We start from the raw sequence: 22329 nt of genomic DNA on the forward strand, positions 1-22329 counted from the left end.
TCTGCTCTCATTTCCTCTTTTTTCCCTTCCTATCTTTTTCCCCCAGGAAAGAGCCACATAAGAGTCAGAGCCAGAGCTGGGCTCAGGCTGCCAGAACCCTGGCTAGTTCTCCTTTAATTTCTGGAAAGACCTGGATTTTATATCCATATCATTTCCTGCATAACCACAGAGCACACATGCCCAGCAGAGGTCCAGGGGGGGTCATGGATTATGGGAATTCTGTCAAAATCCAACCCAGCTGGGTGAAATGTGCCCTTGGTGCATTGGGCAACAGGTTTGCACTGGGACAGGAGAGCAATGAGCAAACATTCCAGCTGTTCCAGGACTTGGGGAAGAGGATGGCAATGATGAAAACAAGCTGATGTTTAACCCGTGGGGAGAGGTATCCCACAGGGAATTCCTGATGGACATACTGGCATCTGTGGGATGTGCTTTAGGAACAGGAGACCAACAGCCTGTGGGGTTTCTTGTTGGTCACCAAACCCAACCAACATGTCACTGACAATGTCAATAATAACAATGAACAGCAATAATAATTATAAGAACAACAACAATTAATAATTAATAATACAGCAATAATAACAGATATGCAGCACCTCAGCCTGTCCCAGTCTCAGGAAATGGAACTTCTCCAATTATGAAGGAATTTAAATCCCCTGTGTTCTCAGATAATAACAATAGAAAAAGATATTTTTCCCAAAAAATGTTGGAAATGCTGAACATTCTGCGTCAGGGGAATGTTTGGTTAGACTGTGGGGTGGGAGTGGGAATGCTCTGCAGGGCCCACCTGCCTGGCTCCTGCTCCACCATTCCCAGTCCTCACCTCCCTCTGTTATTTCCTGGTCCTTTATCTCCCTGCTATTAATTTCCGTTTCCTTCGTCTCCCTTATCCATCATCTCCTGGTTCATTGCCTCCCGGCTCATCATCTCCTGTCCTACATCTCCCTGTCCTCCACGTCCCTGCATCTCATCTCCTGCTCTGTCCTCTCCCTGCTCATCATCTCCCGTCCTTTGTCTCCCAGTCCATCATCTGCTCATCACCTTCTGTCCCCTCCTGCTCCATCCCCTTCCAGCCCTTCAACTCCTGCCCATCCCTTATTGGGGGGGGCAGCTCCGAGATCCCATCTGAGCCCCCCGGGTGCCCCCCAGCCCCCCCGAGCCCTCCGGTGCCTTTCCCCCCGGCGCCCGGGGGCGGTGGTGGCGGGGCGGGACCGGGGGCGGCCCCGGGCAGGTTCCCCTGGAGCGGCGGCGGGAGCGGCGGAGCGGAGATGCCGTACCTGCTCATCAGCACCCAAATCCGCCTGGTGAGTCCCGCCGGGACCCCCGGGGGTGGGGAATACCGGGGGACGGGCAGGGACCGACCGGGGCGAGCGGTGAGACCCGCTCAGCCCGCGGTGCCGCCGGTGCGATCCCGGCATGGGCTGGCCCTGCTGCTGCTGGGGGTCGGGGGTGATGCAGGTTTGGGGGAGCCCAGCACGGCCTGTGAGAGCTCGCCGTGAGAGTTCCCGGTGCTTTGCTGCCCCAATCCCTCCTGTCCCAAACAGCGACTCACTTGGGAAACTTGCGGCAGGATCCCAGGAACGCCAAAGGGACGGCTCCTCCTGTCCTCGCAGTTGGTTTTCCCTCGTCCCCAAAGAGCCGTTCCAGGGTGGAAAACGCGGCCAAGGGAGTGGGCACGGCTGGGGCAGTGGCTGGGATCAGTGTCCAGGAGCACTGGTGGGATCGCTGCTGTCCCTGCCGAGTAAAGCCACAAAGCAAACGTTACTGCACTGGCAGCAGCCACATCCTGCAGGACTCTGTAGGAGCCCACAGCTCTGTGTTTATCTGGGGTTCCCCTTTTCCCGACATCCAGAAGCCTGGATCTGCTGGTGTGGTTTGGGGCAGGAAGCAGGGAAACAGTGAGACAAGTGGGACAGTGAAAACAGCAAATGAGCAAAGGGAGAGAGTTGTGATGGACACAACAGTGGATTGGGAATGGGGACATGTGGGGATGCTGCAGCACCAAAGCATCTGCTGGCAGTGGCATTTGGGATTGTACAAGTTGATTGAGTGATTTTGGATGAGGTACAGGAAGGGGCACATGGGTCATGGCACTGGAGGGAACAGCCTGGAGCAGCAGAGCTCAGTCTGCCCTCAGAGACTTTGGAAGCTCTGCTCTTTACCAGAGGGGCAAAGCAAACATTTCCAGTGTGAAACCTGGCATCGAGCTGAGGCTGGAACCTCCTGGGTGAGCAGCTGCACCTTCCTGCCAGCGGCTGGGACTGAGGGAACAGGGGGTGGCTGTGTCACCACGTGTCACTCACCACTCTGTGCCTGTCCCACAGGAGGCTGGGCCCACCATGGTGGGTGACGAGCACTCGGATCCCCACCTGATGAGCATCCTGGGGGCCACAAAGAGGAGCACACTGGGCAACAACTTGTAAGTCCTTCTCTCCTTATTTTTCCAAGAAATGCAGAACATTTTCACTCCTGGAATTCCCCACAGCACCTTCCAGCTTTCCAGTTAATCCCAGGATTCCCATGTGTCCTGTTAATGAGGAAATGCTGCCTGATATTTCACTTGGTTCTCTACTTTCCTTTGCTCTGACCCTGCTTTAGCACATGACCCCCCCTTTCCTCTCTCAGTGCCATCCCTGCCTTGCTCTGCCTGTGTCTTTCTTGGTGCTGAGACACCAGAATGCTCACCCAGTTCTGTCCATCCCGTCCCTCCCAGCTGCAGTCTGTCTGTCCATCCCATCCCATCCCATCCCATCCCATCCCATCCCATCCCATCCCATCCCATCCCATCCCATCCCATCCCATCCCATCCCATCCCATCCCATCCCATCCCACTCTCTAGTGCAGCTCAAGGCTTCACCTGAGCCAGCTCTTCCCAACAGCTCCCAAATCTTTTCCATGGGCCGCTGAGCCCTGGCGTTGGAGCTGTTTCCCATTGTGTCACCCTGACTCCAACCCCTCCACTGGCATGTTCCCAAGCTGTGGATATTGGACACTTCTCCATGTCCCCACCTCTGACCACGCCGAGTTTGACCCCAGCCTTTGGCCAAGTGCCACTCAGAGATGTGACCAGCATCTTCCTCATGGTTTGGCTCACGTTTTTTTTTTCTTTTTTTTTCCTCACTTGATATCTCACTTCCTGGTTTGCCCTGGGGTGGGAAAAAAAAAACCCCAAAACCACAATGGCAAAGCAAAACAAACCCCCAAATGCAAAAGAACTTGACAGAGAGGAGCAGCTTGATCCCTGCTGTGTCCCATGTGCTGTGGAGGAAAGGAGGAATAGGAGGAATAGGAGAAGGAGGAGGAGGCATTAAAACAAAAGGTGCATCTCATCCTAAATGTTCTCCACCTTCCATCCATGGAGTTGGGAAAACCCTCCTACTCAGCACCAGCCTGGCCAACACCAAGGGCTGGATCCTCGGCTGCTGCAGCGTTAAAAATCTCAGTGGGGTGGGAAAAGTTAATAATAAGGAGATAAAATATAACTATTGAAGGGCCCCCCCATCCCAGCTGCATTCCTGGGGGGTTTGCCGGGCTGATCCCTCTCCGTGCTGCTATTCCCAAGCCCGTGGGTGGGGCAGAGATTGGCAGCAGCGCCAGAGTCGTGCTGCCACCCGCCGTGTGCAGCCCGGAGTTACGCAACGGGATGGGAGACAGAGAAACACAACAGGCTCCCAGAAGGAACTGGATCCTGAGAGATTTGGGCAAGGATCCCTGGGATTCAGGTGGAAAAAGAAGGCAAAGACAGAAAAAAGCCTCTGTGGTGCCTGCCCCAGCAGATGGGGGAGCCACAGCACTATAAGGAACAGATGCACCACATTCTGCCTGTTTTGGGGAAGGGATGTGAGCTTCCTATGGGATTTCCCTGCTGGATTCGCTCCTCCCCATGGCCCGGAGCGTTTTGAGCTGCTCTTGCCCCACCTGCTCCTTGGCATGGCCTGTGTGACAGCTGGGAACTCCGCTGTGTCCCTGCGGCACATCCCTGTAGGGCATCCCTGCGGCACAGCACGTCCCTCCGTCCCTCCCCACTGCTCAGGCACACAGGGGAAGTCCCCTGGCTGGAATGTGGCTGCTGGCACCGCCGGGAGCACAGCCACGTGCCAGCCCAGCTGCCTCCTCCAGAATGCCAACCACAGCTGGGAGCTCCAGGATCTGCACTGTGGCCCTGCAGGATTTTCCATCCCCAATTCCTTCATGACCAGAGCCTGGCTATGGATGCTGCAAACTCCCTTCCTGCAGCACCTTGGGCCCCAGAACTTTAGCCATGACCTTGTAGGGAGCCTGAAGGAAAACCTCAAGCAGCACAGAGCTGCTGGGAAACTGGGATGTACAGGTGAAGCTGAAATCCCTGTAATGAGGGAGTGCACGGATCCTGTTCCACAGCTCTGCACAGACACACGGCCCCTCATTAAGTCCCACAAGGTGTGGGGAGCAGGGATGTGGTCCCTGCCCTCTCTCTCAGGGTCAGAGCCCTTGGGGCAGCCAGGTGGGGCAAGGGTTGGGGTGGGATTTACCTGGAAGAAAAGGCTTTGCAGGTATCCCAGCCCCTCCCATCCATCCCAACTGGATGCACACAGAGACAGGAGCAGATCTGATACCCACGGTGTGCAATCTTCATTTCCCTCAACACACAGCTATGATAAAGCCCTGGGAACTCTTGCCTCCTGCTTTTAGCTCAGCTACTCAGTTTTTTAGTTTTCTACAAATCCCTGCCTCTGCTACTTCCTCTGAATAGTGGGAATAATATTTACTAGCTCCCACTGCGAATCTGAAGGCTATGTGGCAACCCTCCTGGAGAAAGAACAGACTTCAAAGTCACTTATAATAATGCACATTATCTTTACACCACATCTATAATTACAGCCAAGTACAGTCTGTCTTGAGAAACTGGAAAATCTCTCACATCTCAGGTTATTTCATGCTTTAAAGCACTCCCAGCTCCAGCACAGGTCTGAAATCCAAGCAGGAGAAGCTTTGGAAAGGCTTTTGGATCTTTTTTTATCATTATTAGTAGGAAAAGCAGGAGAAGCTTTGTTCAGGTGCCCAAACAGGATTCCCAGTGATCCTGCAGCCCATCATTATCTGCTTATCCGGCACTGTGAGTCAGCTACAGCTGAGCTGCTCTGGGCCTTATCCCAAAGTCATGGCAGAGGAGAGGCTGGCACATCCAGTGCCAAAGGTCCCACTGGCCAGCTCAGCTCAGCTGTCCCCAGTCAATTCAGCCCAGTCTGTGCCTGGTCCCTTCACTGGGGAGCAGTGTCACAGCCCTGGAGCTTCTGGGACCGAGGGGTAGGAATGTGGGAATGTGCTCCAAGCATACAGCCAGCACAAACCACTGGGGCATCAGAGCTGGACAAGGATCCCAGTGTGAGCTCCCAGGCACTGCTGGAACAGAGGAGCCTGGGCTCCACCTTGCCTGGCACATCCATGCAGGATGGATGACTACTGGCTTTCCAAAGGTTTCCCACCTGCCTGAAAGCATCACTTTGTTCCAATCCCCAAATTCTAAGTCTCTCAAACCCACCCATCTCACAGACATACTCTGGGGGTAGAACACTGGGATTTCCTTCCTTAGAAACACCTGAATCATTTCTCCTCTCCTCCTCCATGCTAAAAACGTGCTCACTGTGTTTACCTGTGAACTCTGCTGCAGTATCAGCCCAGTTACCGAGCAGCATGTGGCTCTGGACACCAGCCCCTGAGCCACATTCCCATTCAACTTGATCCTTCCCTCCTGGACAGGATTCCTGTGGTTTGGCACCTGGGGCTGTGCCTGCCCCCGGGGTTAACCAAGGCCCTGTGTCACACACGCCTGTGCCAGGTGTGGCCACTGGTCTTAGAGGGATCAGGAGGGAGGCAGTCTCACTTCCAGCAGGAAATTCCCATCTCTTCCTCCCCAGCTCACCTCATTCCCATCTCTCCTGGGTGCAGCTGTGAGTACTACGTGAATGACGCTCCGCGCGTGGTGCTGGACAAGCTGGAGAGCCTCGGCTACCGCGTGGTCAGCATGACCGGCGTGGGCCAGACCCTGGTCTGGTGCCTCCACAGGGAATAGCCAGGGAGAACCGTGCCTTCCACCCGGACCACATCCTGCTGGAGATCATCTTAAAGGACTGGCAGCAAACTTTCCCCCCCTAATTCCTTCCTGTCCCAGACTCCAGGCGCTCAGGCAGGGGAGGAAGGGTGCAGAGGCAGAGCTGGACCCAGTGGAATTTTGCCATCCCTGTTCCGTTTCCCAAGAGCAGGGGGAGGAAGGTATGCCCAGAAGCTGGCAGAGGGAACAGATGGCTCCAGCTCTGCCTTCAGTGAGATGGCAGTCTGGCAAATTCCAGCTTTTTACATTTTAATCATGTATTCAGCATGCCCTGGAGGAAGCTCAGTAACAGCCCTGTTTGCTTCCTCCTCGGGCTGCCCCAGAGAGTTCCATGCCTTCTCCTGGGCCAGGGGGTTAGGGAGGGACAGCAAGCATGGACACCATCCCACCTCATCCCTGAAATCCAAGAGGGAACCACTAAACCTACTCCCAGGGCTCTGAGAATCCCTCCCCTTGGCAGCAAGGCCCGCTTCCATCTCAGCAGCACCACTGAAATTCCAGATTCCAGACTGCCATCCAAACCTAACATGGGATTCCCAAAATAACACAGAAAGTGTTGTTGTGTGACTATTCCAGGTGCAGGCTCTAATCCCAACACTGCTGGAATGCTTGGAACTGTGAACAGATCCTGCTATGGGGGTAACACCAATAAAACATAATAAAACATTGCTCCAAAGAGACCAATGTCCTTCTGTGGGTTGTTTAAAGCTGTTGCCAAGTCCCTCTGAACGAGCTTTCAGGAATTATAATCTCCAGGCTTTGGTGTTCTGATGGCACCTCTCACACCTTGTCCCATGGGATGGGGCAGCTGCTCTGGGCACACACACTGACAGGGTAACCTGCACTCTGTGAACCTCAGGCAGCCATTCCTTCCCCAAACCTGGAATGGGATAAGGGCTGCAGTCCCTGGGAGTTTCTATTCCCACAATACCTTTAGAAAAAAGGAGGTTTATTGACTTAAATAAAGAAACAGCTCTGAGGGGACGGGGGGTGGGAAGAATCCATACTCTCATTCTAAGTGTGGGACTTTTCCTCCTCGTCTTCCCGCTGGAGCTGCTCGATGAGCTGCTGCCTCTCGGCCGCCTGGCGCATCCTCATCATCACCAGGCTCTCGTAGTCCCGCTCCGACACCACCGACGCCTGGGAGGGAACAGGAAACACAGACAACCCATCAGGGGCAGGACAGACTCCCAGAGTTCCCCAAATCCCCCTCACAACACCAGCATTCCAGGCAGGAAATGGTTTGATCCCACAGAAATTGGGTGAGGTGGGTGAAAGCTGCCTGGCTACAGGAAATAACCAGGAATTGTTATTAAAATGATTATTAAAAATATCCAGCAATGACTGTGGTTGGTAAGGGAAGCAGGACAGACATGGAGCCAGCATTCCATGAGGCTGAATGGGGAATTATTTTGGATTACAAGATCACTCTGCACCTACAGCGTTGGTGCCCGAAGTCCAGCATACACTTCACCTGTTACAAAGGCTAATGCCATAAAAAAATCAAACCTTTGTGGATGAGTCATGGAAGTGACTAACTTCCAACTGTCTGACAGCGCTGAGGCCTTGGCAAAGGTTGCCCAGAGAAGCTGGGAAGCTGTGCTGCCCCTGGATCCCTGGAAGTGTTCCAAGCCAGGTTGGACAGGACTTGGAACAACCTGGGATAGTGGAAGGTGTCCCTGCCCTGGGATGGACTTGAAGGTCCCTTCCCACCCAAACCATTCCATGATTCTAACAGCTGCAATCAATAACCTTGGAGGACTTTTCCACCACAAACAATTCCCCGATTCTAAGCAGCTGCACAAAGAAAACCACCAGGGATGTTCCCAAACCTGACACAGGAATGGAAGAGTTTCCCAAAGCTCCCAGAGCCTCCCTGCTGCGTGTGGCAGCAACTGTCACGTCAAGGCAGTTGATTGCAGACTCTGCCTAATGAACGTGGGCAGCAGATGACAGCTGCTCCGGTGCTTTGGCGCTGCTTCCAAAGCCATTCCACACTAGTAGGTGGCCGTGCTATTTTGGAGGTATGAAAGCACTGCAAGGCTTGGAAACATCCAGCTCATTCCTTGACAGTTCAGGTGGAAATAAGAGTTTCTTGACAGAAGGTGAATGGGAAAAAAACCCCTTAGTATTCCTTTTTCTAGGAAGTGGGTTAAGTGGTGATCACAGAGAATCAAGGAATCCCAGAATGGTTTGGGAGGGAAGGGATTCCAAACATTATTTGGTTCCAACCTCGTGCCATGGGCAAGGACACTTTCCACTAGCCCAGGCTATTCCAGCCTGGTTTTGGACTCTTCCAGGGACGGGGCAGCCACAGCTTCTCCAGATATTGAAGGATTTCTTAGGAAGCAGAAGGGATACAAAGGCAATAGAATGCCTAAATAAGTCTCTGCATGGAAATATGGGCGAGTGCAATTCCTTATCCTGTGCCAGCAAAGTGGTTCCTCCGGCTGCAAGGACACAATGAAAGCCCACAACAGATAAGGAACATCAAGAGGGAAATTAAGAGTCTAATTGGTGTCTTAGGAGCCACCTGAGCAAAATGACCTTTGGGTACTGGCAGCAGCAGAGTCTGAGAAAGCACTGATGGTATCAGCAGCCCTCAGCCAGGATCCTTCCAAGTCCCATCCACCAACCCCAGGAATTTGCTGGGCTGGATGGAAGAGGCTGCCTGAGACTTATGCAGATGAATCACCCACACAAACCTGAAGCCCCACCTCATGCTGGGATTATAATTTAAAACAGCCAGGAAATTATCTGCAGCCTTGCTTGGGAGCTCTGCTGACACAAGGAGCCCTCGGAGTGGCGGGAGGAAGAACAGCCTGATCCAGGTGGGCTCCCAGCACGTGCTCCTGGCTGCCTGAGCGTGGGCTGAGGCTCCACCACTCCACACACCTATTTCCTGCAATCCTGGCAATTACCAATGGAGTGAAACCCAGTTTCTGACGTGGCTGACTCAGCAAGGGCTTGGCTCAAAACAAACACATCCACGCAGGGAGCCGCAGCCCGGGAAGCAGCGACGGGTGGCACATGAAGGGACGGCAGCAGCAGAGCTGGAGAGTTTTGGCATTCTGGGTCCAACCTGGCTGAATTCCTGGACTCCTGGCTGAGTTCTTCCTGGACTTGCTTCTTCATCCTGGTCTCTGAGTGCTCCAGCAGCTTCTCCTCTCCACTCCAGGACTCCTGGCTGCTCCAACAGAGTGTAAGTCTCTCCTGCACTCTGTTCTCCCAGCGTTGTCTCCTGCACTGTCGCTTTCTTCATCCCCCTTCTCCCGTATTCCCTGGGCTCCTTCGGTGGGACTGAGTCACTGTCTCGTTCCCAGCCACCCACGGCGCTTTTCCGGCAGTGCCCCTCCTCGGAAGGTGCCTGGTTACCATGGCACCCGAGTGCCCTTCTGTTCTAGATGCCAGATTAGATCTGTTCTCATGGTGACTGTGCCTCTGCTGTTCCCCACCAGCCCGGAGCCGCAGCACACGTTTAAGGAGCTCGCTCACACACCGCCTGCCGCTCCTCTCCACTCCAGGGGGAGACTCCTTCAGATCCCAGACAAGCCGAGTGCTCCTTGCCACGGCGTGGAGTTTGCATTTCCTGCACTACCAGCCTCTCTGTGCTCCTTGCAGCTCCAGGAACGGGGCAGGAAGAGGTTGATCCTGTTGTGTGGCTCTCTGCTGATCCCTGGGCTCCTGCCTGTGAGGAGCCAGCATTCCTGCTCCTCGCTGCCTTTCCTCACCATGGATACTTGGCGCAGGGGGTCCCTCAAGTCCACCACCTTCTTCCGGCGCTTCTCCCTCAGGAGGCACAAAAAGCTGGGCAACCAAGTCATCATCCTGAACCAGAACAGCCACACTCTGGACACGGACGGCCAGAAGAGGGAAGGCTTGAGGGATCTGAAGGACAAGTCTGAGTACCTGTCCTGTCAGAGCGAGCAGAACCTGGCCAAGGCACAAGCCCCTCCCAAGCCTCCCCGGCTGTACCTGGACAGTTCCAGCTGCCCCAACATCATCGACCGCACAGATTCCCACTCCGACCTCTCCTTTTCCGACGCTGCTCCGTACCACAAAGGCACTCCCACGCACAAGGACCAGGCTACGGACCAACGCACCTCAGAGGCAGGTCTCCCCAGCAGCACCACTCTTCCTGAGCTGGCTGACCCCTTCCTGTCCTTCAAAGTGGATTTGGGGCTATCTCTCCTCGAGGACGTGCTGCAGACCCTCAGGAAACAGAACCCGAGGGATTACGCCATTTGAAGGTATTCTTTGTCCATCACATCCCAGTTACTCACTGCTGCTGCCAGTTCCTCCCGTTCCAGCAGGAGGAAGGACACTGGAGCATGCCTGTTGTGTGTGGCCTGTTTTGTTGTCCTCGCCTCACCCACCACAGAGCATCCCTGTCCTTGCCAAGGAATCCTCTGGAGCAGAGCTCACAGGCTCTGTGCTCAGGTGAGAGCACTGTCTGCTGTCTCATGGCCAACCTTCCGCTCTCCATCCCGGGAATTTCCCACTCCGGACTGCGCATCCCATCCTCAGGGAAGACTGGCACTTTTTGGGAAAGACTTATTTTGGGCATGTGACACTGTGGGGCAGGGACACACAGGGATTTGGCATGGATCACTTGTGGAACAGCAGGCAGCCTGCAAGGAGGCAGCAGCACTGCACCCCGAAGCCAAAGCTTTGAGGGCTGAGAGACAGGAACTGGGGCTTCTCCTCCCACCATGTTTGGATGTGAAAGCTCAAAGCTGTTCCTCCGTTTTTTCTCTTCCTCTTTGTGGGTTTCTTTTCCCTTAACTCCAGTGCAGGTGGCACTCCCAGCCAGGTAAGCATCCAAGTAGGCTCCTGATACAGCACCAGCAGTGGATTTATCCTCCTGGCAGGAGAAGAGGTGTCTCTGACACTGCTGCCTCACGCATGCACTGAGCTCCCAGCTGTACAGACATAGAAGAATAAATGTATCTGTGACTGGAAGTGTCTGGTTGCCTCATTTCCTTGGGAACAAGCCACAGAAAGCCCAGGCACCAGGAGCACAGGCTATCTGGAGTGGCCCAGGTCCATCCTCCCTGGCACTGCAGGGTTTTATGATGGGAGTGGGACACCTGTGTGGCTCTGAGGGAAGGACAGAGGGAACAGGGACTTGATTTTCCCCTGAGGAGAGCTCAGGGAAAGACAGGAACAGCTGCCCACCCTGAACTGGACAGTGGGAAAGGCTCTGCCAGGCTGAGAACATTTTAGGCAGCACCAGGACAAACTGCTAAAAGAAACTACCAGTTCTTAGCTTTTTGACTATTAGAGCTCTTTTAAAAAACAATTAAAAAACCTCCATGCCCCAGATCACCAGGAGCTTTGGAAGTGGCCACAGCAAAGTGCAGGGACACTCCAAGGAAGGCACAGCTGCCTCTTACCGTGTGAGATTCACCTCCCAAAGTCAGATAATATGAAATAAACCCTCTGAAACCTCTGAAGGAACTTAGAACAGGTACAAGAACACCAGGCAGGAGGCTTTTCTCAGGGCTGAATGGCTGAGGAGCCCTGGCAGGGAGATTCCAGTGCAGGAGCAGGGAAAATCTTCCCAAAACTGAGCACTGCATGCTGTTGGAAGGGCAAAACAAGCTCTCTGCAGCCACTGTGTGCTTTGAACCATCACACAGCCACTGCTCTCATTAGCCTGGAGTAATACTGTGCAAGCCACAGCTTTTGAATTCCAAGGGCAACTGGAGCCTGCCTGGCTGCAGCAGCTCTCCAGGAACTGCTGCCCAACGTGCACCTGCTGCTGTAGGAGACAACAAGGCTGTGGAAAATGAGCAGCTTCCACCTGGGAACTGCTCCCAAACCCCCTGCCTGGGGTCTGGCTGTCCTTTACCTGTGGATTTTGGCTCTCAGGTCCTGGCTGGCTCTCCCAGGCAGGGAGCACTGGCTGCCTGTCCCAGACAGGGAGTAGAGGATGAGTAGTGAGCATGTTGCCATGAGAACACTGCAGGCTTGGGCTGTTTCCTGAAGCAGAGCAGCGGAGGAGCTGCTTTTGCATAGAGTGGGAACAAACTGGGGGTGGATTCAGACAAAAACAGAAGGGAGGAGTGAATAGGAAGCAAGGGCAGCTTAAATCAGAATGAGGTAAGTGCAGCCTGGAAGCAAGAACGTGGAGCCTGGTGCCTGGGAAGCCAGGCTGGGTGTGAGGGGAAGAGGCAGAGGGAACAGGGATCTGGGAGCTCACTCTGCACACTCCTGAACTGGAGAGCACAAGCTAAGTCAGCTGGAAGCAGATCAGCCAGGATGAGCTGCTAACACATTAAAGGTTTTAGGAGCATCCCAGTGGATGCAGCAGGAGGATCTGGGGAGGGTCTGGAATGGGAACAAGGGAAAACAGGAAGGAGAGCAGCTTGGAGATGCAAGGCTGCAGTGCAATCCCAGGAAGTGCAGCTTCTTACAGCTGAAAGCAGCAGAAAGGACAGCAAAGCACCAGCTGTGCAGCTCCTGGGCAGGATGCAGGTCCCTGGCAGCAGCTCCTCAGCATTCCCAGAGCCAGGTGGGATTGAGGAGCTGTGCTGGGCAGAGGTGAGTCACCAGCACTGTGTGTGCTGCTTTCCTGCTCTCCCTGCTGCCCCACCACACTAATCCTGCACCGCAGGCAGACGCTGCACTTCCACACTAACAAGCTCTGGGCATGGAAACAGGCCAAGACAAACTCAGGCATCTGAACCCACAGAGGCTGGAATCCACTACCAAAGCTCCAACTGCACCAGCAACCCCCTTGGTAGGAATGAGCCAGTTCACACTCTCAGCTAGTGAGAAATTCTCAAATAACATGTTTTGGATTCTGCTTTTTGTCCCAGTTCCCTTCCTAACAATCTGGAGACTCTCCTGTGGCTGCAAGACTCTCCCTGGTCCTACATGAACAGGATAACAATCAGGTGTTCTAATGCATAATTACAAATAATATAAATAAAATACTTAATGAATATGAAGAGAGTGAATGCACTAAACAATCTCACAAGCTTAAAATATTTAGGGAGTGAACACACAAAAGGGTATTTAGCTTGATATTGCTCCTGCAGACCCTAAGAATAGAGGTTTGCTTCCAGCACTGAAACTTCCTCCTCCTGGGAATGCAGTGAGCAACCAAAGCTCTCTAAAGGAACCTTTCAGCAACTCTCACTCAGAGGATTCCAAAAATCCCACCAGAATGGCACTGGAGGCTTTGGGCTGAGCAAGGAATATCCCTGCTCTTCATTTGGGAGAAAGGGAATGTGTGAAGATGCAAACAGCTCCCAGTGTGCTGCTGCCCAGGCAGGAGGTCCTTTAGAAAGCCACTGATCCAGCACAGAAAGGGCTGCTGGGAAAGCCAGGCCTGGCCCCAAGATCTGACAGCACTCTGAGATGTAGGTTGTTCCAGCCCCAGATTTCCATCTCCTTACCTGTGAGCTCCTGGGCTGGCTGCTGCTGTCGGGGAGGACGGTGCTGGGGCGGCTCTGGGGCTGGCCCTCCAGCCAGGAAATCTTCAGGGGGTTATTTAGCAGGCCAACTTCATTCTTCACAGCCATCTCCTGTGAAAACAGGAGGGAAAACACCCTTCCATCACCACCTGAATTTCAGATCCCACTCCCTTCCCTCACAAGTCCCTAAGAATCCTAGAATGGCCTCAAGGCCAAGCAGGGCACAAACAAGACCTGTCTCTGGAAGTGTCCAAGGCCAGGCTGGAAGGGGCTTGGAGCAGACTGGGATTGTGGATGGTGTCCCTGCCCATGGCAGGGGGCTTGAAATGGATGGTCTTTTAAGGTCCCTTTAAATCCAAACAGTTCTATGGTTCCACTCTGTAAGATTTTAAGAATCTTTCCAACCCAAACCATTCCATGCCTCTCAGATTTCACAGCTGCCCTACATGAGAAGCACCTTCATGGTCCATAGCCCTGCCAGCACTTTTGATACACAGGTCACACACAGTTCTGGGGGGTTTTATCATTTGGATATGAGTGAAAGAAAAGCCAGCAAGGAAACTCTCATACAGCCCAAGCTCATGGAACTACTGAAATTTAGGATAACTGATGACTTTTGCTCCCACAGCCACATGAATTATTATAACTCAGAGTGAGTCAAGACATTTTGGGTTGTTTTTCACTGCAAATGCCTGATATCACCTCCAAAACACAAAATCCCAACTCCAAGGCATTTAACCTTCAGAGAGAGCTGAGTAAGTGCTCAGTGCCTGATTTTTAAGGCAGTGCCTCCTCCCTCAGCCTGTTCCATGCACAACCTGTTTATGCGCCTGATCTCTGGGCTTGTGCCTGCAGCTGTGCCACTCCCTCCGTGCCTTTTGACTCTCATTACCCTTCTCCACTGCCTTAATGACAGGGCAGTGTCCTGGCTGTCACCTGTCCTGTGCCACCCCCAGCACAGCCAGCAGGAGCTCTGCACACTCACAGCTGCCTTCACCGTGGCAAATTCCACCACTGCACTGCCAGTCTTCCTGCTGGAGATCAACAAATTGAGCACATCACCATACTGTGGGAAGAAAGAAAGGAAGGGAAGTTAATTACAGAGCCAGGAGAGATGTCAAGTTCAGTTCTCAAATGAACACAAAGAGAAAATAAGTGTTTTCACAGACATGAGGCTTGAGCTGTCACCATTTCTGTCCCTCCAGGAAATAATCTGGGAAGGCATGGAGCTACACACTTGGCTCCCAGTGCAAGAGGGCTGCTGAGCTCAGAGGGAAAGGAGGCCAGGGTGGGATTGATCAGATCAAAGGCTTGTCTGTGCCTGTCTCTGCACTTGCCACAGCAGGGATGTGGAGTGCTTCAAGTGAAGGATGAGTGCACCACAACCACAGAGCCAGACTAAGTGGGCAGGAGGCATCCAGTGGGAAGAGCCTGCAGTTGTTCTGCTGGGAAACAGCTCCCAGTACAGGGATCAAAGGATCCAACTTGGTTCAAAGGTTGGATTTGATAATTTAAGAGATCTTTTCCAACCTTAATGACTCCACGATCATGCTGATGAGATCTGAAAACTGCATAAGAAAGCTGAACAGGGAAGGAAATTAACCACTCCAGCTTACAAGGGCATGGAGTGACAGGACACAGGGAATGGCTTCAAACCATCTTTAGATCAGATTACCTGTTTAGATTAGACTATTAGGAAAAAATCTTCCCTGTGCAGGTGCTGAGGCCCTGGCACAGCTTGCCTAGAGAAGCTGTGGCTGCCCCATCCCTGGATATGTCCAAGGCCAGGTTGGACAGGGCTTGGAGCAACTTGGTCTAGTGGAACGTGTCCCTGCCTGTGGCAAGGGATGGAACTGAATCATTTTTAAGGTCCCTTCCCACCCAAACCATTCCATGATTCTGTGATATGCAGCTTCCCAGAATTCACTATCCTTACAGCACTGAGATCAGGGCAAGACCCAGTAACACACAGGGAAGAGTGTCACTCAGGACCTTTTGCAGGATCTGCAGCAGCACATCTTTGGAGTATCCCCCTCCAGTCTCATCTTCCTTCCTGCATTTCCACCTGAGCTGGGGAACAAACAGCAGGAGTTAATTTTTCCCCTTTTGGATGTGCTGCCAGCAGCTCCCACCCCCCTGCACATTCACCACGTCTGCTATTTCCAGCCACACTCCCAGGCCTGCCAAGACAGTGATCTCAGCATGGGAGTGAGCACAGGGAACAAACTGTTTGGGGAACAGGGAGAAACGCTGCTCACTGGAATAAAAAAAGATCGCACTTGAAAGGATGCTAATGGCTCTGCCAGGGTAATTAGCTTAAAGCACAGACAACTCAATCCCAAACTCAGAAATCTGGAGCAGACAAAGAAAAGGTGACTGAGGAAGGAATTCTAACAGCAAGGACAGGAGCTGTTCACCTGATGATGCACATTCCATGGAGTGGAATTTATACATCCCAGTATAAAAAAAGATGTGCCAGCTTAGCAGGGTTGAAACGTCCCTTCAGTTTTCCATCATGTTCTATCAGTTTTCACCAAAACACAGCTTTTTAAGGATGTCTTACCTTGAGCTTAGGAGTTATTTTGCCTTCTGCTCCATTTCTTTCCTGCTTGCCTAAAGAGAGAAAAACAAAACAAAACAAAACAAAACAAAAAAAAAAAAAAAAAAAAAAAAAAAAAAAGATGGAAAAGATGGAAAGGACATAGGTGAAAATTCCTCAGCATTTTGCACATTTTTTTTTTCCCTGAGAACATACATATGATGAAACACTTTGAGAATTCCACTGGACCATTCCAGTCCCAAAAATCTTGTGCAACAGGAACTGCAGCACAGACTGAATACTCCATGGGAGCATGTTTCCCTTTTAGGAAGCACAGACTTGCCAGGATCAAGGCTAGAAACAGGTCAGCAAACACACAAGCCGGAGACATGTTCTGAGGCATTTTTCCCTGCAAGAAGGTTGGAAAAATTCAGGGTGGAGAGCTGCCAAAGAGCCCAAGGCCACGAGCAGGTGCTCCCCGTGCTCACCTCGGCTGTGCTGCTCCCTCTCCCGGCGGATCTGCTCCCTGACCAGCCTCTGCTGCTCCTCCAGCTGCCGGGAGCCCTCCTCCCGCAGGCGGATTATCTGCGGCACAGGGAACACAGCACGGGCACCTGAGGCACACAGCCAGGGCTGCAATGCCACCTGGACACTTCCAAGGACAGTCTGGGCCTCACATCCATCTCCTGGGACACCCCTCCTGCCAGTTCCCCTGGGCAGCTCCAAAAGGAGCAGCCTGGTGTGGTGGAAGGGGTCCCTGAGCATGGCAGGGGCTGGAACGGGATGGGCTGTAAGGTCCCTTCCCACTCAAACCATTCCAGGATTCTCTGATTCACAGAGCCTTTTAAACCCAAAGGTTGAAGGACTGCTCTCCAGAGATTTTTTGCACCTGCTTTTAATCCCAAAAGTTAAAGGACTGCTATCCAGAGATTTTTTTGCACCTTGAGAGGAATAGCAGATTTGTCTTTACAAACAAGCTGTGGGTCTGCTGGTAGATAAAACCAGCACTGGGAGATAAAAGAAACAATGGGAAGGATTCCACTGATTGATGAATGAAAAAGATATTTCCATTTACAAATAACCTTTAGTTTTGCTGATAAATGAAATTAGACATTGAGAGATGAAAGAAACAATGGGGAAGAAAAGCCCCTAAATTCCATGAGAATTAAAAATTGAAAGGGAGGGTTGTACATTAGAGGGAAATTTTTGGTATCAGGTGTATTGGGGAGTCTGTACCTCTCAAGTACCTCAGCAAAAGGGGAAAGAGAGAAGAGAGATGCAGCTGGGAAATTGGGATAAAAAGGGAGGCTGCATCCTCCAAAAATTTGAGAGACCCCAGGGGAATGCCCCATGGCCTCTCCCTTTATTTGAATAAAGTCAAAAGACTCCTCTCTCTCCTTTTTGGACATAAACCTCTGATGTTTGTGGATTCATTTTCCTGACAACCTCATCCCATGGATTTCATCATAATGGAAATACTTCCAGCAATTCTTCTTAAAAACAGCAGAGAGAACTAAGAATTTATCCTTACTTCTTCTTCTAATGATCTGGTTATCCTGATCTCCTCCTCTTCGTTCTCCTGGGACTGGGCTTCCCGTTCTCTGGCCTCAAGATCTGCAGAGAAAGAAACAAAATTCAAACAATCCAAAGAGAACTTGAATTTTCCCTGCTGGCCAGAGGAAGATGGATAGATCACAAACTTGGCTGCAGCTACACCAATATCCTGACAGCTCTGCTGCCTCTCCTCTGGCCGTACACACCAAAGGAGCCTTAACAGTCCTCAACCCCCTAATTCCCACAGCAGGACCTAATTCCCTCCTTCCCAGAGCAGGACCACCCCAGCTATGGCTGTGGGAGGAGATTCCAGGTCTTCTGGACTATACTAGGGACGAAGAAACCAGAGTCATCCTCCATGGATCGATCCCTGTGAAGGAGAAATGCAAACAGCCAGCTAGGGGAGAGCTCAGGAGAATGTGAGGGTTTGATTTGCTCACCAAGCTTTACTTTCTTCCTCTTCTCATCGAGTTTCTGTGTCCTTGCTGCAGCCTCCTTCTTCGCCCTCCTCACCCTGTCATAGGCTGCCTGCCAAGGAACCAGCAAAACAATGGGAAACTACAGAAACCAGGAGAGAAACTGGAAAACAGGGAATACAGTGACATCAGGGACTGAAACCCTGTCAACAGGGCTGAAGCATCTGCTGCTTCTTGGATTACAAGCTTTGCCAGTACCTGAAAAGAGGAGCTCATGTTTTTAGCTTCTATCACCTGGAATCAACACTTTTCCCTCTCCTGAGCTAATTTTGGAGAGAGTTCCTTCCTCATTTTTTGGTCTTATTCTTTCCAGGGACATTTCCAGGTTCATTTAAGCCTTGGGCAGTGGGCTCTCAGCCACTTCCCCACAGCCCCAGAAGGATCAAAGCTCTCCTGTGTCCCTCAGACAGCAGAGCTTGGAGCCTCAGGAATTGCATCCAGGTATTACTCATTTGTCAGCCCCTGACTCAACAGGAATGGCAGATGTTGCCATGGGAATTTGGTGTTCCTCAGTCAGGGATGGTGTTATTAGACGGGATATGCCCCTGTCCAGCACATTATTAAAGGCAGAATCTCAGGGCAGAGCTGCTCCCAGCAGCAAATCCCACACACAACATCTCTCCAAGCTTCTATCTGGCACCTGAGATTTCATCTCATGGAGAAGCAGAGGGGAATAACAGCTGAGATTTGTATTGAAGGAGCTCTGTGAGAGCAGGACAGGCAGGATTACAGTTCCCAGCACCACCCCAAAATCCCACCCTTGCCCAGAGAGCATCCTTACCCTGGCTGCTGCATCTGTGAGCACGGCCAAGGCCTGGGACAGCTGGTGGAAAATTTCCGCTGGGAACGACAAGAAAGAAGGGCAAGATGAGGGAAACCAGGTGAGGGACCTGGGGAAGAACCAGGAAAGACAATTCCTGCAGGAAGGTCTCTCCAAGGAACAAAAACCACCTCTGCAAGAGATTTGTAAGCCAACCTACAGCCTCAACTCAAAGGTGTTACACAAACTTGAGAGTAAATAAAGAAACAAAAAACTGGGATTGTTTCATTTTCAGAGAAATCTTGGAACACACAAACTTAATTTTTCTTACTGATTATTTTTATGTTGGGTTGCAATATCTCCTTCATGCCACATTTACCTGGAACTCACAATTTCATTCTCCCTCTCAGTCCTTTTCCTTCAACAAGAAGTCCTGCTTATGTTGTACTGGAAGTTGTTGCATTACAGCCATCTATCCTTTAAGAGTCTTTCCTTTTGTCCCATTACAAGCACTGGCAAATTGTCTTTATTTTTTATAAAGATGAATTATCAGTCTTGACACACAAAATACAAAGTAACTGCTAATTCTACAACCTCCATCCACAGCAATCCCTTGCTGCAGGCAGCTGAAACTCCCCCTTGCCCTGCCCACAGATAAAAGGATTTATGGAGTGCTGGTGAAGTTTGGACTGTGAGAGATACACATCAAAGCAAAGGTTGGGAAGGTTTGGAGGGCTGCAGCTGTAATTCCAGCACTGACTTACTGCTGGTGTTTCTAAACCCAGCAGGGATTGTTCAGCCTTAAAGAGCAAAGTTAACACCAACAGGAGCAACACATCCAGGGACACATCCAGCCATTCCCTCAGCACTTAGGGAAGCAGGGTCACTTCCCGGAGCATGGAGAAGGGAGAACAGCAGCAGGAAGAACTCACCTGCCCGGGGGTTGTCGGGGTTCTTGTCCGGGTGGCAGGTGAGCGCCTTCTGCCGGAACGCTGTCTTCACCTGCAGGGGCCACACTGGGGTCACTGGGGGGAAACTGCTTTGGCTCTGCCAAAAAAAGCAACCTGGAAACCCAAAATAATCCCTGTGCTCAAGGGAAACCCGCTGGGCACGGGACATGGGTGTGTCTGGAAGGAGTTGGAGCTTTTAAAAGCTGTTTTGGCTTGCAGGTGTCTTTTGTTGTAGGAGTTAAACCTCAGGTTAAAAAAATGGGAGGGGGGAAAAAGAGAGAGAAGGAAAATAAAAAGGAGAGAAGGAGAAAAAAAAAAGGCGAGAAGGAAAAAGGAGAAAAAAAGAGGAGAGAGGGGGAAAAGGGGAAGAGGAAAAATATGGAGGAAGGAAACTGAAGAGGGGAAGGGGAAGGGGAAGAGGAGAGGGGAGGGGAGGGGAGGGGAAGGGAAGGGAAGGGAAGGGAAGGGAAGGGAAGGGAAGGGAAGGGAAGGGAAGGGAAGGGAAGGGAAGGGAAGGGAAGGGAAGGGAAGGGAAGGGAAGGGAAGGGAAGGGAAGGGAAGGGAAGGGAAGGGAAGGGGGAGGAAAAAAGGGGGAGATGATAAAAAAACGGGGGAAGTTAAAAAACCCAGAAAGAGAACACAAAAGAGGGAAAGGGAGCCAAAAAAGGGAAAGAAAAAAAAGAGGGAAAGGAAAACAAATGGGGAAAGGAAGAGAAGTGGAAAAAAAAATAAAAGAGGTAAAGAGAACGAGAAATGGGGAAATGGAGGGAAAAAAGTGAAAAGGAAAAACAAAGGGATGGGGGGAAGGAAAAAGGGAAGGCATTCTATCCCACTCCCAACCAATTCGCGGCTATAACAAGTGGAAAAGTTGTGTCCCGGCCCCACCTGGTGGACAAAGCTCCCGGGATTGGGAATGTGCAGGAAAAGCCCTGCAGATGGTCCCACCTCCTGCACAAGAGTCCAGCTGAGGGAGAGGAGTCTCCTCGCCGGGCTCCTTCCTCCAACTTCCCATTTCAGCCAGGAATTCCCCCTCCCTGTCCCACCCAACCCCGCTCTCTGGCACTGGGCAGCCATTCCCTTTTTACCCTGCTATTCCCGGCCCTTGGCCGAGCCCCTCTGCAGCTCTCTCAGAGATTCCTTCCTGTGTTTAGCAGTGACTAACCAAATAAACTCAATTAAAAACCGCAAACGTGTAATTGCAACCCCACAAAATTAACTACGTGACTTTTGGGCGCTCGGACAAACGTCTGACAACAGGATTTTTGGATCACCACGGGAATTTCCCTTCTGGAAGCACATAAACAAAGCGAGAACACGTCCCAGACCAAGCCCGCAGTTCTCTCCTCCTCCAAAGGCGGGTTCCGCCCCGCAGGATTGAGGGGTGAACTGGGGGAACGAGGCCAATTTCAGTAAAACCGGGATATCACAACGCCAATATCAGCACAAACGGGATTTTTCCTTTTGCCAGCCCCGGTCCCGCAGCAATGCTTGGAGCAGCCCCTCAGCGCTGGAGAGCAGCACCGCCGCTCCCGAGGACACCGGGAAAGGGATGGAGGGAGAGAAGGAGCCAGTCCCGAACTGTCCGCGCCCCTCACCTCCTTCTCGGACGCCTTCTCGCCGATCCCCAGCAGCCCGTAGAGGTCCCGCTCCAGCAGCTCCTTATCCACCGCCATCTTCGCGCTTCCCGGTTCCGCTCTTGGCGCCGCGGTGGCTGGGAAATGTAGTCCTCGTGCGCCTCCGTGCCATGCGCCGCTTGATAACGATGAACCACAAGCACCGTGATGCACCGCGCGGCTCCAGAGGACGGGAACAGCCAGGGTGCGCAGCGCCACGCTGGGCATGATGGGTGTTGTAGTTCTTTAGCGGCAGCTGCCAGCCGGGATGAACCAGAGGAAAACTACAAGTCCCGTGGGGCCGTGCGCGGGCACCGAGTCCTGAGGGAAAACTTGGCACGTGCGTCCCGCTGTCTCCCAAGGTCACCACTGACCGTGTCCCCAAGTGCCACCGACGGATCCACACCCATGCGCTAAATCCCTCCAGGAATGGCACTCCACCATTTCCTCTGGAAGCCTGTGGCAGTGGGGGGTGGTGCGAGCCCAGCCGCACCCTGTTCCCAAAACCATACTTGTTTTTGTTGTCACCAAAAAACATCCATCTCAGCCCAAGGCACAGCTCCTTGGTAAATTCTTGTTTTCTTATTGATCTAAAATATCTCCCTTTCCCTCCCACAAGAAGGGAGCACTGTAGAAGAAAACCAATCCAATTATTTCCATACACAGGAGACGGAATTTTTCAGCCCTTACTCCTTTATTCTCGTAGGATTTGTGTCCTCATGGCTGAAGGTTACTTAACTTTACCAACAATATCAACAAACCTGATATCAACCTGAGATCATGAAGAAAACTGGGTACCCATGACTCCAGCAAAATGAATTGTTTCAGAGAGCTGTTCATAGCCAGTAGTGCAATAAACTGGAAGGTTCCTGGTGTGTTCTCCATGGAGCCTCACCCAAGCAGAGCCTCAGCTCTCAGGGTG

At 52.1% G+C, this 22329-nt stretch overlaps 3 protein-coding genes and 1 long non-coding RNA gene across 5 annotated transcripts; 2 read left to right on the forward strand and 2 right to left on the reverse strand.

Moving 5' to 3' along the window:
• Positions 1-1201: 1201 nt before the first annotated feature.
• GCHFR (GTP cyclohydrolase I feedback regulator) lies at positions 1202-6771 on the forward strand. The gene is made up of 3 exons (XM_063158331.1): positions 1202-1304; positions 2325-2419; positions 5929-6771. Exons 1-3 carry the CDS (start codon positions 1269-1271, stop codon positions 6050-6052), a joined length of 255 nt encoding a protein of 84 aa, XP_063014401.1. The 5' UTR covers positions 1202-1268; the 3' UTR covers positions 6053-6771.
• Positions 1312-6038, reverse strand: LOC134419276 (uncharacterized). The gene is made up of 3 exons (XR_010028002.1): positions 5903-6038; positions 2304-2527; positions 1312-1734 (listed from the first exon to the last, which is right to left on the reverse strand). It is a non-coding gene; the product is annotated as an uncharacterized LOC134419276 (long non-coding RNA).
• A 252-nt stretch (positions 6772-7023) lies between the features above and the next one.
• DNAJC17 (DnaJ heat shock protein family (Hsp40) member C17) lies at positions 7024-21513 on the reverse strand. 2 transcript variants are annotated; one of them, XM_063158327.1, is made up of 11 exons: positions 21390-21513; positions 19777-19846; positions 18866-18924; positions 18049-18136; positions 17586-17668; positions 16543-16639; positions 16079-16128; positions 15508-15585; positions 14501-14581; positions 13498-13626; positions 7024-7231 (listed from the first exon to the last, which is right to left on the reverse strand). In XM_063158327.1, exons 1-11 carry the CDS (start codon positions 21465-21467, stop codon positions 7106-7108), a joined length of 939 nt encoding a protein of 312 aa, XP_063014397.1. In that variant the 5' UTR covers positions 21468-21513; the 3' UTR covers positions 7024-7105. The 2 variants fall into 2 exon arrangements, with proteins under 2 accessions (XP_063014397.1, XP_063014398.1); XM_063158328.1 differs by lacking the exon at positions 7024-7231 and adding an exon at positions 10888-11013.
• On the forward strand, positions 8871-11053 carry C6H15orf62 (chromosome 6 C15orf62 homolog). The gene has a single exon (XM_063158330.1). The coding sequence runs from the start codon at positions 9518-9520 to the stop codon at positions 10337-10339; it is 822 nt and encodes a 273-aa protein (XP_063014400.1). The 5' UTR covers positions 8871-9517; the 3' UTR covers positions 10340-11053.
• Positions 21514-22329: the final 816 nt, after the last annotated feature.

This window comes from Melospiza melodia, chromosome 6 (assembly GCF_035770615.1).
Source record: "Melospiza melodia melodia isolate bMelMel2 chromosome 6, bMelMel2.pri, whole genome shotgun sequence".
NCBI lineage: Eukaryota > Metazoa > Chordata > Aves > Passeriformes > Passerellidae > Melospiza > Melospiza melodia.